At 47.2% G+C, this 15,757-nt stretch overlaps 1 protein-coding gene across 1 annotated transcript; it reads right to left on the reverse strand.

Moving 5' to 3' along the window:
* Positions 1–3,412: 3,412 nt before the first annotated feature.
* On the reverse strand, positions 3,413–15,545 carry LOC136950548 (ubiquitin carboxyl-terminal hydrolase 31-like). The gene is made up of 16 exons (XM_067244955.1): positions 15,030–15,545; positions 11,777–11,914; positions 11,043–11,131; positions 10,774–10,866; positions 10,363–10,498; positions 9,700–9,847; positions 9,232–9,421; positions 8,948–9,059; positions 8,631–8,725; positions 8,310–8,387; positions 7,931–8,060; positions 6,763–6,882; positions 6,354–6,579; positions 6,046–6,204; positions 5,617–5,769; positions 3,413–5,224 (listed from the first exon to the last, which is right to left on the reverse strand). Exons 1-16 carry the CDS (start codon positions 15,543–15,545, stop codon positions 3,693–3,695), a joined length of 3,915 nt encoding a protein of 1,304 aa, XP_067101056.1. The 3' UTR covers positions 3,413–3,692.
* Between the last annotated feature and the right edge of the window lie 212 nt (positions 15,546–15,757).

A 15,757-nucleotide genomic window follows, 5' to 3' on the forward strand; every position in this document is an offset into this window, starting at 1 on the left:
GGGGAAAAAACCCAGAGCTTATTTTGTTACGTCTTAATATCCCTCAGCCTACAGCAAAACTAATATAACCATAATTCAATCTGTCACAAATAAAGGATGGCCCTTAATATGCCACCTGACACCTCCTTGGATGACAATATTAGATCTGATGGACCGATATGTTTTGATAAAGGCATGACTCTCTGCACACAAGACACCTCACCGGGAACAGATTTGGAACAAGTTTGTTTTTGTGGAGACTTTATTTGCCAAAGTCATCAACATTAGGTTTTTGCAATGGAAACGCATTGAGTGCCACCAAGTGGATAGATTAGGAACTGAACGATGAAAGAGGAAAGAACTGGAACACAATTGAATCAAAGCAATATAAATCAACAATATTTTTTTATTTTTTATATGATATTCTTTTCTTGCATTGCTAAACCAGTGGCATGTATACAAACATTGCACCTCTCTCCAAAGTAATGAATTATTTCAAAAGTAAAAAAGGACCATTAAAAGTGCATTCCATTCATTAAAATATCACAGCGTAAAAAATAAACCTAACTTAAAAGCATTGACATTCTCATGCACAAAAACAATTAATCTTACTCTCTTTCAGTACCATTTCGACCCAAACAATAAAGATGTATTGATTTCCAAGCTTGTTTGAACCAGACATATAACTATTCTGTTCAATGTTTCCCTTTTTTCTCACCACCAACATCCCCCACTGAACAAAGATATATACTGTCGTGTTGAGGTGGCATTAATCTACTGTCATTTCGGCAGCCATTCATGAGGTAGAAAAATCTGCCCTAACTACCCAATCTGTTGTACGTTCTCATCTCTCAAACTCTTCCATAAAATAGTAAACATGACCAGACACTGATGCAAAGTCAAATTCCCTGTTTGTTGTGCACAGTGTGCCGGTGTAAAATGTGTATTACAGGTGCAAAACACATTTCAATATCCGTAAGTATATATATATTTTGATACATATTCTTTCATAAGTCCTCACTATTGCACTGATACAGCATCAACGTGTTTGATTTTAATATCTGGAACAAAACCTTTTACACAGGAACTTGTCGGTGCCTGACGTCTCTGCTCACTCTCCCTTGCATCCATGCAAACATACACATTCCTCAACTGTCCAACTGTTAAGCTCTGGGATGTGACAGACAACACCATGACTCCACTGTGGGTCACTACTGATGGAGTCAGGTGGCTGAGCGGTTAGGGAATTGGGCTAGTAATCCTAAAGTCGCTGGTTTGATTCCCGGCCGTGTCAAATGATGTTGTGTCCTTGGGCAAGGCACTTCACCCTACTTGCCTTGGGGGGAATGTCCCTGTACTTACTGTAAGTCGCTCTGGATAAGAGCGTCTACTAAATGCAAATGCTATCAATATAGACAAACAGGATTTAAGTGGAGATTATCCTTTAGAACATAATGATCTTATGAGCAATGTGTTTCAGTTAAAAAAATGATTGACAGAAAGGCAATCTGGCAGCATAGGACCAACTGATGAGACTGTTAGAATCCTCTACCATGTCTCTGATTAATACTGACCCATACAGCGAGACACCAGTCACTGAGCAGGTTAAAGGAAAACACCAACGGTTTGTTTACATTAACCATCTGACAGCCGGAACATAATCTAATAACACAGTGTTATAACTGTACATACCAGAGCGAACCAGGACGAGTAGCTGAACAGAGTAAGCTTTCACATTCATTTCTGTAGTCTATTAATTTGTTGAGTGTTTTTTTTTATGTTGCATTCTGACGCGCGGGTTTGATTCTGTTTTAATGTTAAGTAAGCCAAGCGGAGGCAGGAGGTCAATCAGGACAGGAGCCCACAGGATCATCTGCTGTGCTGTACACCCCCAGGACAGGACATCAGTCCTACCTTTTAAAAAACATTATCTTTGTACAAATTGTTTGGAATCAAAACGTGACACAAATCAAACACAATACAGAAAGAATTATTAGCGTGTGAGTTGATTTACTTAGAGAGGGTGAATGAGCAGTACCTATCATTCATACAAAAATTTATATTTGAAGAAAATGTGCAAACAAAGCATTGAAGTATGCCTAAACATGCTCTCTGATGTTGGCATTTTGAAAAATATACAGAAATATAGTTAGAAATATATACACATCGAAAAGTAGCTGTTTAACATACTCAGTGTGGACATTAGCAAGAGTTGCTTGCATAGTTCAGTGCATGCATTAGCAATATATCATGCAAAGAATTGCTGACATACATTTCGTAATGGCGGTTCTCTGTTCTCAGTGTACTTCAGTGCATTCAGAAGAATCAGAATCAGAATTCGACTCCCATCTGCTCGGTAGCATAAGACAAAAATGTGCACAAGCTGTTATGTGAGAGAGAAAGACAAAGGGGGAGGAGGCCTGTCTGAACTCACCATATATATCATCTGTACATATACGGTGCTCTATAAAGACATTCCGTTAAATAGTCTTTATATATATATATATATATATATCTTGTTAAATATATGTGTAGAGAAATGAGCGTTGTGTTTGTGTAGCTTTCTACATCAACCCTGTGTTTGTCTTTTACGGAATGTTTCAAGATGGCAGTTGGTGTGTTGGAGGTCCCCCCCTTAAGGCCCCGCTGTGCACCCGCAGTGACGGCCTCCAGCCCCCGGGGGCAGCGGTGGGGGGAGGAGGGGGGGCTGAGGGGCCATTAGAGGGCCTCCATGTCACTGCTTAAGTCTTGCTACTGTAGCTGTTTTGAGTCCCCATTAGACTACGGCAGGTCAGAAGGTCTAATCTGGGATAAATAGAGGCTGCTTAAATATGGTTAAACAATCACTACCACCATGAGCGGATATATCGGTATTGTTGTCAACATTATGAAAGGGCATAGTGTTGACTGGACTTCCAACTATTATATCTTCAAGCTTTTCAATTGGCTTTGCAAGTTTTCTACTACTTTGAGCAACTGAAAATGATTCTCAGTGGTTAATTAATGTTAAAATCTTAATACAAATGTATCTACGTCAAGAGTTCATAAAATACCTTACAAAGAAATGGGGGTTTCTTGGTTTCACAAAAATATTAAAGAGTGATTATCTGAGGCACTGCAGTTTGCTGTTCAGATGTGGCTCTGCTGTTTACGCAAACTGTATGTTGTGAAATCGTTTGGAAATGTTTCCCAGTGTACCAGTCGTCTTTCTCAGGTGCAAAGTTATATCATGTCTGTAATTGAGTCTGGTGACTGAGCAGTCCATATTTGATCCATAACACTGTATGAGCTGTCATTAATGGGGTTTATCTCTAACTTTGAACCGTTTCACAATCTTGATTGCTACTACGTAAGTACTCACTTCCACATCTGCCCGAGATGAACGATGACAGTATGCTACGGGGCCAGGTAAAAATGACATTACATGTGCAGTTCATACATTTATATAATACTATATAATAATCCATATGATTAATACAATTCTTCAAAAACAATGCAATCCATACAAAGTGCTTTGTTTAAATCCATTCCTATAGAATCATTTAATAAAGTGAACAGTGACGGACATTTCATGTGTGGCAGCGGCCAATCATATGGACGATTGATGAGCCGGCAATGCTTCGATTGGTCCATCTCCCCCGAGGAGATCAGTGAAGTTGGTCGAGAAACATTCTAGCTGCACTGTCGAGTCACTGGGGTCTGCACCGGGCGTTTCACTTGGACTTGTGGGTGGTCCGTGTAGAGTTGATGGGGATCTTTCTAGAAGGCATGATCTTTTTGTGAGGGTCTTTCCCGTTGGCCTGCGTGGACGCATCAGCTCCCGAAGACTTGGACTTGGTGGAGGACAGAAGCGAGCGCTTGGCTGGGGTAGACGTCTTAGAGGACTCCTTGTCTTTGACCGAGGCCGTGTTCTTCTGGGCCTCTGACGCCCCCTGCTGGGACCTCCTGCCGGCCCCGTCCCCTTCCCCGTCCCCGACCAGGTCCCCACCCCCTTCCTCTGGGCTTCCCCTGGCCTCTCCTCCCCCTGCCTTGGCGGTGCTGGAGGTCTTCCCCTCCGTTGATCTGCGTGTCTCTTTCTGCCTTTTGAAGAAGGACAAGCCCTTGTCCTCCGTCTTGCTGTTCCTCCGGGGGCCCCTCGGCGGGGGCGGAGCCGCGTTGGCGGGCGGAACGCCCACGCTCGGCGATCGAAGGCTGGTCATGGACGAGCTGCTGCTGGAGCTCCGCCCCCCCGGCCAACTCTCCGCCCCTCGGCCTGACCTGCCGTCAGGCCGGCCAGCGGACGCGCCGGCGTCCCCGCCCCGCGCCGCTCCTCCGCTCGCCCTCGAGGAGGCCCCGCCGTGGCCCGCCCCCTTCTCAGGCGCTGCGCCGGGCCGCGAGGCCTCCCTGCTGGCGCTGCGTTCAGCTGCTCTCACCCTGCCGGGCGCTGAGCTCTTCTCCGCGGCCCCTCTGGGGGACGTCTTGCGCGGCGGGGGGGCGCTCCGGGAGCCCGGCGAGCTGCCTCTCTTCTTCTGCTGCGCCGAGTCAGGGTGCAGCGTCTCCTGGGCGTGGCCCGTCCCCTTCTTCGCCGGCGTGGCCGTTTTTGAAGACACGGTCTTGCTGGTTTTGGCGGGAGCGTCGCTTTTGTCCTTGGAGGAAGCGGCTGCAGCGGCCGTGCTCTTGGTGTGCGACCTCGAGGGTGACCGGTCAGGCGTGGGAGAGCTGTGCTTCTTGGGGCTCCTCTCAGCCTCCTGAGCAGACTTCCCTGTGCTCCTCTTCGCCCCTCCGCTGTCTCCTCCTCCTCCTCCAGTGCCTCGCTGCTTGGTCTCCTTGGAGATGGCGCCATGCCCTGGACTGGCCTGCTCTGAGGCTGTGGTCGTGTTATTGTTGTCCGTGGTCTGGCTGGCGGACCTGGGCTCGGCCTGGCCCGCTGCCCTGGGCTGGGACTGCTCCTGGAGCCTCTTAGCACCTGCAGTACCTTCCAAAGCCACTAGGGTCTTACCTCCGGGAGGCCTGTCCAACTTGCCCGAGCCACTGCAGCAGGAGGTCTTGTCATCAGCCGCCTCGCCTATCCTCTCCAGGGTGGGCGAGGACGAGTGTGACTCCAGGGAGAAGCGGGAGGGCGAGTTGGAGCGCAGGTGGAGCTTGGACGAGAGCGACCAGGAGGGCTTGGTGCCGTTCTCGCTCAGCGCCAGGGGGCTGGCCATGGACGAGCGCGACGAGAAGGTCTGCCGGGGAACGCTCCGCATCGCCGGGCGAGTGGAGAGGCCTGTCAGAAGGGGGGGCAGAGAGACACAACTAAAAGAGCTGACACTGGGCTGAGGACAATCACAAGTCTGCTCTCATGACAACGACGCCAAACCGTAAGAGTATGCCGTCATCCCGCCAGCATCGGATTTGCGTCACCTGATCAAAGCACCGCAAATGGGGGGGGGGGGGGGGGGGTTAACCGCTCAGATGGCTGAGCGGTTTAGGAATCAGGCTATTAATCAGAAGGTTGCCGGTTCGATTCAGGCTGTGGAAATTTACGTTGTGTCCTTGGGCAAGGCACTTCACCCTACTTGCCTCGCAGGGGGGAATGTCACTGTACTTCCTGTAAGTCACTCTGGATAAGAGCGTCTGCTAAATGACTAAATGTAAATGAACGCCCGCGCCACTCACCATCGTCTTCGCTGCGCTCGCCCGCGAACTCGGCCGACTCGGAGAGGGAGGCTAAAGACGTGCGTCTGGAGGATCCGGACGAGGCCTGGCTGGGCGGCCGGCTCCCCATCAGCCTGCTGATCCAGTGCTCACACAGAGACGAGCTAGTGGAACCTGCCGGGCGACACACACACACACACACGCACACACACACACACAGACGCAGGGTTCTGTCAAGTGGATCGTTCTGGGGTAATATACGGCAGTGCGTTTACTGTGGAGGCTGTGGGTGCTTGGGTGCAGGTGTTCTCGAGATGATAATAGAGAGAGTTCTTGTGTGTGTGTGTGTGTGTGTGTGTGTGTGTGTGTGTGTGTGTGTGCGTGTGTGTGTGTGTGTGTGTGTGAGAGAGATGTATTCATTCTGCAGTACGGCTGAACGCTTAAAACTACCTGCCACAGAACTGTTCGCAGACCAGGATGGAATTGTGGCTCGCCTCTGATAAAACAGGATGTAGGCAGTCTGCTTGCAAACTTCGTCATCTGCAATGGCTTGCACATCGCTGTCGTCGAAGCAGTACCACTGGCCATCAATGGAATTCTTACAGTAAGCTGAGGGACAATTAAACAACAACAATGACATATTTGAATGCTTGTAATGGTGTGGTCAAGCAAAATATCAAACAGGAAAAAGGAAATGGTCGACGTTGTGGTGGAGTAACGTGTGTGGCGTTGGTGAAAGCGTGCGTGCAGTCGGCTACCTGTGTAATGTCCTCCTTGCATTGTCCCGTGGTGGTTGCACACGGCGTAAAGGTCGTACAGGTAGTCCTCGGGGTCACGGCCCATCCCATAAGGCCGTCTCCACGGCGACCAGTGTGAGGGCAGGCTCCAGCTGCTCTGGCTCCTCTTCACCATGTGGGGCGCCATGTCCATGCCCACCAGGGGGAAACGCACCATGTTCTGCATCTTCATCCTCCTGTCCCCATCCTGAAGGACACACACCCAACGTGTCAACCATGTTGGTTACCATGACCGCAGAGATGATGGAATGTCATGTGTTCATCGTGGAGGTGTGAGGGACGCCCGATGAGATGTGAGGGGTTAACTTGGTTTTTTGGATTCAGGATTGTGGCCCTGTGTGAGTGTGTGTGCATGTGTGTGTGTGTGTACCTGTCTGAAGCGTTTGAGGTGGAGGATGAGGATGTCTGGCAGGGTCCAGAGGCTCAGCTTGATGCTGCCTTGCTGCAGCTGCTTGCAGTGTGGACACCGCCAGGCATCGTCCGGAGCCAGCTAACACACAGAGACACAGAGAGAGTCTGGAGCCAGCTAACACACAGAGACACAGAGAGAGTCTGGAGGCAGCTAACACACAGAGACACAGAGAGAGTCTGGAGGCAGCTAACACACAGAGACACAGAGAGAGTCTGGAGCCAGCTAACACACAGAGACACAGAGAGAGTCTGGAGGCAGCTAACACAGAGAGGGAGTCTGGAGGCAGCTAACGCACAGAGACACAGAGGGAGTCTGGAGGCAGCTAACACACAGAGACACAGAGGGAGTCTGGAGGCAGCTAACACAGAGAGGGAGTCTGGAGGCAGCTAACACACAGAGACACAGAGAGAGTCTGGAGGCAGCTAACACAGAGTGGGAGTCTGGAGGCAGCTAACGCACAGAGGGAGTCTGGAGGCAGCTAACACAGAGAGGGAGTCTGGAGGCAGCTAACGCACAGAGGGAGTCTGGAGGCAGCTAACGCACAGAGGGAGTCTGGAGGCAGCTAACACACAGAGGGAGTCTGGAGGCAGCTAACACACAGAGGGAGTCTGGAGGCAGCTAACACACAGAGGGAGTCTGGAGGCAGCTAACACAGAGAGGGAGTCTGGAGGCAGCTAACACACAGAGGGAGTCTGGAGGCAGCTAACACACAGAGGGAGTCTGGAGGCAGCTAACACACAGAGGGAGTCTGGAGGCAGCTAACACACAGAGGGAGTCTGGAGGCAGCTAACACAGAGAGGGAGTCTGGAGGCAGCTAACACACAGAGGGAGTCTGGAGGCAGCTCTGTCAGCTGTTTACCAGCACACGCTGGTACACGCAGTTCACGCTGGCACAAGCAGTACTCGCAAAACTGACATACACACACACACATATTATGTAGTCAAAGACACACTCACACACAGACACATAATGTACTCACACACAGACATACACATGCACAAACACACATATAGTCAGACACACACAAGATGTGCTTACACACAGACGTACACACGCACAAAGACACTCGCACGTACGGTCAAACAAATATCCACGCAGACACACACTGACAGAAGACACACACACCTGTTCCTCTTTGGTGTAGAGCTGGAAACACTGTGCGATGGAGCAGGTCTGCGGCTGCAGGTGCTGTTCCTTCATCTGACGCACACTCTCCGAGTCCGGGATGTACTCTTCCTCGGTGCGTTTGAACAGGCTGCACACGCACAAAACACACGTTCCCAAGGTCACACGGAGGTCAAACCGTCAGCTTCAAAGCAACTCAACATGTTTTGACGTGGACTGGAAGAGGCCTTTGAAAGTCTGTTTGAAAGTTTGAGGGACAAATGGTATGCACCAACTGTCCCCCCTCTGAACATTTGAGTGGGCTTCAGATGTCAGAAGAGGAAACCGCCTCCGTCAAATGACATGCCGCATTCGCTGGCATCGGCCATCTTTCACTCACTAGTCTTTAGTCTCCTTGTCCCATTCCACCACGATCTTCACATGAGGCGGCCCTCCTGGACCACAAGACTTGTATGCTCTGCCAAAAAAAGATTGGATCAACAGGAAATCAAAGAGAAAATCACGGAGCTTGCCTGTGCAAAGGAAACCTTAATATGACCAAAGCCCACTAAGATCAACAACCAGTACAATAACCACTGAACAACCATCATAAAAGGTTAAGCACATTCAGAATAAGTCCTCCCATCGATCATTTACACAGGGATATTAGATGTTAAGGGGTGGGGCACCACTGCTCTCTGGTGGTGGCGGATGGTATTACCTCTCCACTGAGGGGTGACACAAGGGCTGTTCTTCTTGGGGCAACAGATAGGTGATTCCAACCACACCTACTACACGCAAACTGAATGGCCCAACCTGTAAAGGACAGTGAGTGACTGATTCAGCAGAGAGCCTGCCAACTGTAATCTTAAGTCTTTACCATTCGGGAAATGTCTGAGAATATTTGAATTCCTATCAAATATGTTTAGATAGATGATAGACGATGCCATAGATCCTTCATTCACCCCCAAGGGGACATTGTGAATCTTAACTATGTGCAATTCAAATATAATGCAATTTATAATACAAATGTGTCACCTGAACATGCACCCCTGGACGCAAAAGATGTCTCATCTTCTCTAGAATCTCCTTCTGGAGAACATCCCAGGTCACTGTACGCTCCAAGTACAGCACAAACGGATTTCCAAACCTGGTAAAGGCCATGCATTTCAAAAACAAATTACAATTTTTCCTTGCGATGCTTCCTCGCGTGATACCTTAATACCTTTCATTAAAAAAAAGAGACCCACAAGAAGGTGGCTTGTTCAATGTTATGCTCCACTTTTGGTTTGTGTGCGGCATGTGCAGGATGGTTTGTGTACCTGCGGCCTTGCTGTCCGGCACAGGCCCTGTTGCACACCAGGAGAACGATCTTGTCAGCCTGCCCGCTGTTCTTATTAGGACTCTGGGGCGGCGTCACAGCCTCCTGTATTTGTGAGGACATCCTGTTGTTGTCGGTGCCATACTTCAGGTTGTTCTGGTTCAGATTCACATGTGGACTTCCTACAACACCTAGCAACAAATCATAAATACAAAACAAAAAATGCAAGACATGAAGATACGTTGAATACAACAGATTTGTATTTGTTATGATACATTATACAGCAGTACACAATGGACACAATAGAGTTTACGCTGTCTGACTAACAAAATCATCTTGGGGAGAATTTGGTTAATCAGATCAAGATTAATACTGTTTGGGGGGTTTTGAGCTGCCAAAATCTAATTTCTGATGGATTAGTATGTCAAGGAGCTAAAGTGAAGGAAGGGGGAGCAGATAGAAGCCATACCCCTCTGTGAACGGATCTGCTCAGGTCTGAACAGCTCAGGTGTTTCAAAGGCAAAGATGGAGTCGCTCTCCTGAATGATCTCAAGGTCGTCCTCATCGTTGCAGAAGGAGCGATGAAAGCCGTCAAAGTACATTTCAGTAAGGACAATCTGCAGACAGAACCGGAATGATAAACAAAGGTTGAAGCAATCTGAGATCCACAGCTCGTTAATAAATCAGGACCTCTGATGCGTGTCTATCATATTCAAAACACACTCTGAATATTATTGTCCCACAGACACAATATAGGTAAGACTTACAATTTGATACACTTGGAATTCAAGTGCAGAGGAGAGTGGATTGTACAAAGCATAAAAAACTTAAAACATCACAAGGCTGGAGGTTGCTACCAGGACCCTGGCGCACACATCAAACACAAGCGGTGGATTGTTTAAGATTCAGACAATAGATTTCTCTGTGACAGAAACCTTCAGCGAAGCCCCAGAAGACTAAACCTGACAGGGCTGAAACCGGTTGACAGTTATGAGTCGGGCGATGCTTTTCAGTTTCTATTTGGTTGAAACATTTTGACACAAAGGAAAAAAAAATCACGCCTTTTTGTAAAACATTTGCAGGCACTCATGGCACTGTATTTGAGTGGAGCCTCCGTGTGTTGGTAAGGTACCTGTTCGGTAGGAATTTTGGTCTCCTGGGCCACAGCTTTCCTCAGTCTGGACACGGTGCTGGAGAGAGGCACAGCCACTCCCACTCTCATGCAGTGGGAGCACTTTCCCTGATAGACCACCGTCATGTACAGCGGCCTTGAACACAGACGACAATTGCAAAGAAAAATCACTCTTACGTAACTACTATCTCACCGTGGCTTTCGAAACCCGAAAACCAGCACCTGCCAGGATGTTTTAGCTAGCCAATACGTGACATATCACGGTCTCCTCTCCAGCCTCTCACAGTATTGAGACAGTCGAGGTCAAAATCGAAGAAACCAGATATCATACAAACTCACGGTGGAGCAAAACCTATGAATGTACGCTGGGATACTGTCCGACTGAGAGACTGAGATGAAGTGTTGTCTTACCGAGTGTGTGGTACCGGGATGGGCAGTGAGATACAGAGGAAAGGGTCGAAGGTGTTGCTCTGTTTCTGGCAGTGTGGGCACGTCAGAGACGACCTGCGACAGAACACAGGAAAGGAACTCTGTGAACATTCCCTGGTGACATTCCAACATTCCACACCAGATTTCAAAGCTGTAATGATTTACCTCATTCGCAATCCAGTTATGACATATATCTTTATACATCAATGTTTATACATCAATCACAGGGGGCGTTTCAGGGAGAGTTTCACCTGTATTGAGCCTGGAACAGCTCCTGGACGAAGGAGCCTGGAGCTGGCATTGGAGATCCTTCAGGGACAGTCTCATCTTCTATTGTAGGCTGCGAAGACATGGACCAGATAACAGCTATCATACATGCCCAGACAATACACAGCCACACGGTTAACAAAGTGTTCATGGGACATAGTCCAGACGTTACTGTAAGACCTCTGACGGCACAGGATGTACAGATCAGTTCTGGGCCCTGGGGACCACTGGAGGTTCAGTTTCAGTCCCGTCCCAGGTTTTGAGGGTTAAGTTGAATCACAGGTTTGACTGGGGCTAAGATGGATGAACACAAACCAAACATCCCTAATCTAACAAGCACTACTCGCAGTGTTATTACACACTGACACACAGCACTCTGGAGAAAGGTGCTGATTATAAGCCCAGAGCAAATCTACAGTCGCAACACAACTGCCGCTACTGAACATATACATTTACATTTAGTCATTTAGCAGACGCTCTTATCCAGAGCGACTTACAGTAAGTACAGGGACATTCCCCCGAGGCAAGTAGGGTGAAGTGTCTTGCCCAAGGACACAACGTCAGTTGGCATGACCGGGAATCAAACTAGCAACCTTCGGATTACTAGCCCGATTCCCTCACCGCTCAGCCACCTGACTCCGACATATGGCCACATCATCCCACTGTGGTCCCAGTGCTGGGGCAGTGAACTAAAAGGCTCGTCTCTGAGGACGCGTACCTTCCTGGGCGGCCTGCTGTAGGGGTGGACGATGTTGTTGAGGTCCTCGTGAACGCGATCCAGCAGCCACAGCAGGAACTCCTGGGCGTCGTGCTGGGCGTTACCACGGAACTGCAGGGCGCTCTTCGACACCACGTTCTGAAAGACAACCGACGCAATACGTGACCGTGAGTGACAGATGTGGGTTTAATAAGTTTGACAAGAAGATTGATTTTTAAGTTCGTGTTTTTTTTGGTGGGGGGGATATGACATTGTGTGTGTGCTGTTTAAATATTTGATATTACCCCAAAAAATTTAATGTTGTCCTATTTTGGTACACAAATGTATTGTAATATAGGGCCTACATTAAACAGTAGAATTATTTGTACATCACTTTCCGGTATGTTGTTCATATTTGCTGTTGGTGGAAAAATCTGAAAAAGCTTTTTCCATGGCAACAAAATACTGAGCGTTGACCGTTTTATTGACATTATTTTTCCACTGTGACACTGTGAGACTAGTATCCAGTCAAGTGCGAGACCTCCGGTTCCAGTTTCCAGAACCTTCTAACTTTAGCGAGAGTCAACTGCATCCCCATAACAACACGTTGTACTACTCAGAGCCTTCCTGCCGGACAACCTCTAGGCACGGGCTATCGAATGTCACACAAGGTCAAACATGCAACCAGGAGACAGAGCCGCCCTGAGTCTCACAGCCGGCCCCAAAGGACCAGCCTCATCCTTCTCAAACCATTAGCAAGGCAGTCCAGCTTGATGCAATGAAAAAGCAAGCACTCCACTCAAGATCTCGTAAGCATGCGGACTTCGTAGGAAATCCAGGAAATAGATTAAGCCTGGCGAGGATTGTTTACTCCATTTGAAGAAAAGTACACAGAAAACCGTAAACGGAACAAAGCAAGGATAAAGTGCATTCGAGTTGAGTAATGATCCTTTTAGGGGATGCTTGCTGTTTTATTCCTTAACGTCAATGTATTATTTGCCGTGCCTATGACTCGTTAATCAGTAAAGAAGGTTCTGAAGTTTGAACTGGATTGATGTGGAGGACAGTAAGCTTAGCTTCTCTGCAGCTCTGTATTCAATCGAGTATGGCTGATCATGTCCAAACCATCCATTGTGCACCTACATATACGTCAATGGATTTGAGTGTGGGTTTAAAAAGTACTTCATGGGCACATTTTCTGATAGTATGTAGGATATCAGGGGAGTCAGGTGGCAGAGCGGTTAGGGATGCGGGCTTGTAATCAGAAGGTTGCTGGTTCGATCCCCGGCTCTGCCAGATGACGTTGTGTCCTTGGGTAAGGCACTTCACCCTACTTGCCTCGGGGGAATGTCCCTGTACTTACTGTAAGTCGCTCTGGATAAGAGTGTCTGCTAAATGACTAAATGACTAAATGTAAATGTAAATATCATATCAGACCAGATTTATATGGAGGAGCGACCATACTAGCCTGGCTCTGCCCTCCTACGTACTTCCGCTCAATCCCCAGGGGGCTCGGGAACAGTTTGATTTTCCAGCTACGGCAGCTAGCTCTGTTACAGTAGTGGTGAAGGAATTGGCTAAGGCGAATGCTAGCGATTGGTTATAGCAGATCAGAGTGGCTCTGGGCAGATCCAATAGTTATAAACTTCAACAGAGTACAACGCCTACAAGGAAGTCAACGCTTGTCAATGGAGTGAGGCCAGACTCTCTGTACAAATGAAATGTACGAGAGTCTGGTTAGGACCAGGCTACGACCATACTCCATGTGGTGTTTCATTCCATAAAGGAGCTTAGAATATATCCAAGGCTCCTTACTGTAGAGTGGTAATCTATATCCAATATAACAGTGTGTACCTCTGGCTGGCAACCAAGGAAGAATAAACAGCTGGAAATAGAAACGGTGTCAGGAATGAGGTGTGTGTGTGTGTGGGTTGTCTTGTTCAATTCAATTCACCCCCGATATTTACTTCAAAGCCCTAAAACATGACACATAGTTTTAATTAAAAAAACATTTTTTTAACTGTTTTTGTACCAAGAAAGAGAAGTCCAAATCTGAATGTTTTGTGACTTTGAGTGACAGACGTCAGATGGAAACAAAAAAATCTGAGTTGACTAACTGGGGTAAACAAGTCAGTAGCATCCTGTGCCACACCTTATACCGCATGGGACCACATGTCAATACACAAACAAGCACACATACACTCAAGCACAAACAAACTATTTAAAAGTGGTTAGCCAATGGACAGCAGTGTAGCCTTTATTTAAGCCTAGTTCAAACACATTGTGTTGTTGGTTAGTTGATTCACCAAAGTTAATCTCCCTCTGGCTTTCCTTACAGTTGTAATGGCCTGTAAAACCTTATCACAAAATAAACAAAAAACCTTCCTACAAGTAAATATAGTCTTAATAAGAACTACACAAATGTTCAATTTAATTAATGTACAGAGAAGGGAAGACTACAGATTTACAGCTGTCATATATGATATCTTAACCACATCTGACTGCCTTACTAACTGATTTGACAAAATAATGTGATGAGATTATTGAAAGTGACATCTGACATGAATATATTACATTGCCAAGAGTGTGGTTATGACTGGCTACCTAATATGCTTCTGTGCTTAGGAAAGCATGCACTGTCTTCAGAGTTAATGTAATATTTGGTATTGCACATGGTAGGCCCTACCTGCTATTTGTTACTGTTTAGTGTGTTACCTGTTTAATTTGTTTTTGCTTTGTTTTTCCTTACATACTGCATGTGTCATGTAAACGGGGACTGCCTTGTTAAACAATATTTTATATTGGTAGGCTGTGTATTTTGCAACATCAGCGATTGGAGTTGTGCTCGTTTCATAAACTTCAATTTTGGGGTTGCTTCCCTAGAAACTAATGTAAAGATTGCATTTGGATTGTTGCTGAACAAAGAAAAAAGGTTAAAGCTGTCATTTGCAGGCCGAAGGGGCTCAGGCTCCATTGACTTTGCAAATACTATTTTCTCAAACGCAGCTTTCTTGTCTGGGCACAGACATGTAAAATAACTACACACTAGCATCCAAAGATTAATTGTAGGCCTGACTGTCACCAAACAGGTGTAGGCCTACTGAGGCTACCCTGTAAGTTACGCCTTCCTCGTACGTGCAAGCGTGCATCCTTTGATGAGTTGTGTAATTCGCGTGATTAAATTCCTAATCCAATTTCAGTTACACAATAGGGAACACTATGAATGGAAATTATTTACAATAGCTAGCCACTTGACTGCATTGTCATAGCCTACCTTGAATTCCCGACTGTGTTGTGGGGTGTACTCAAAGGTCCACAGCGCTCTCACCAGACCCGAAAGTTGTTCAGTGACTTCACCTGTATCCTGCGGTGGCTTCTTTTGCAACAACAAACCATTCGACTTTGCTTTGTCGTTTACTTCCTCTCCGCGAAACTGTTCTAAGGCTAGATATTCGGCAAAGAGCTCGGTATTGCTCAAGCATTGTAAAATAGCGTTCATGAAACAAGTGTTGCCATGGTTCTTGAGTCCTGCAACCCCGGGGACCTTGTCCCCGAAGAGAAATCCGCCGCAGTCGCTATCGTCAGAGGGGACCGAAGCCCCTGTTGTGGTCTGGATGAAAGTTGCGTCGTCCTTCTCATCGTCTGCGGCGTGCTCCTCGTTACCAAAGTGGGACAAAGTGGAAAGAGTCCGGAGAACTCGGTTCATAAAGCTCCCCACGGAGCGCACCGAGCCCCTCCGGAAAAGCTTCTTGCTGAAGGATTTCTTCTCTTTTGTGGCAGCTTTCGACATGGTTGAAATCGTGCTGGTTTTCCCAATATGTGGCCTAGATTCCAGCAAATATAGCCTAATATCTTGTCAATTACTTCATCAGCCAACCAGCAGTGTATGGATGGTCCTAATGTGACAAATGTGCAGACAAATGAAAGCTTCAGTATTAATCGCAATTAGTAATAGGCTATTTATGCTACAGCACATAAAATTAAATTAAACAGCAAACATGC

The sequence above is a fragment of the Osmerus mordax genome, chromosome 10 (genome assembly GCF_038355195.1).
Source record: "Osmerus mordax isolate fOsmMor3 chromosome 10, fOsmMor3.pri, whole genome shotgun sequence".
Taxonomy (NCBI): Eukaryota; Metazoa; Chordata; class Actinopteri; order Osmeriformes; family Osmeridae; genus Osmerus; species Osmerus mordax.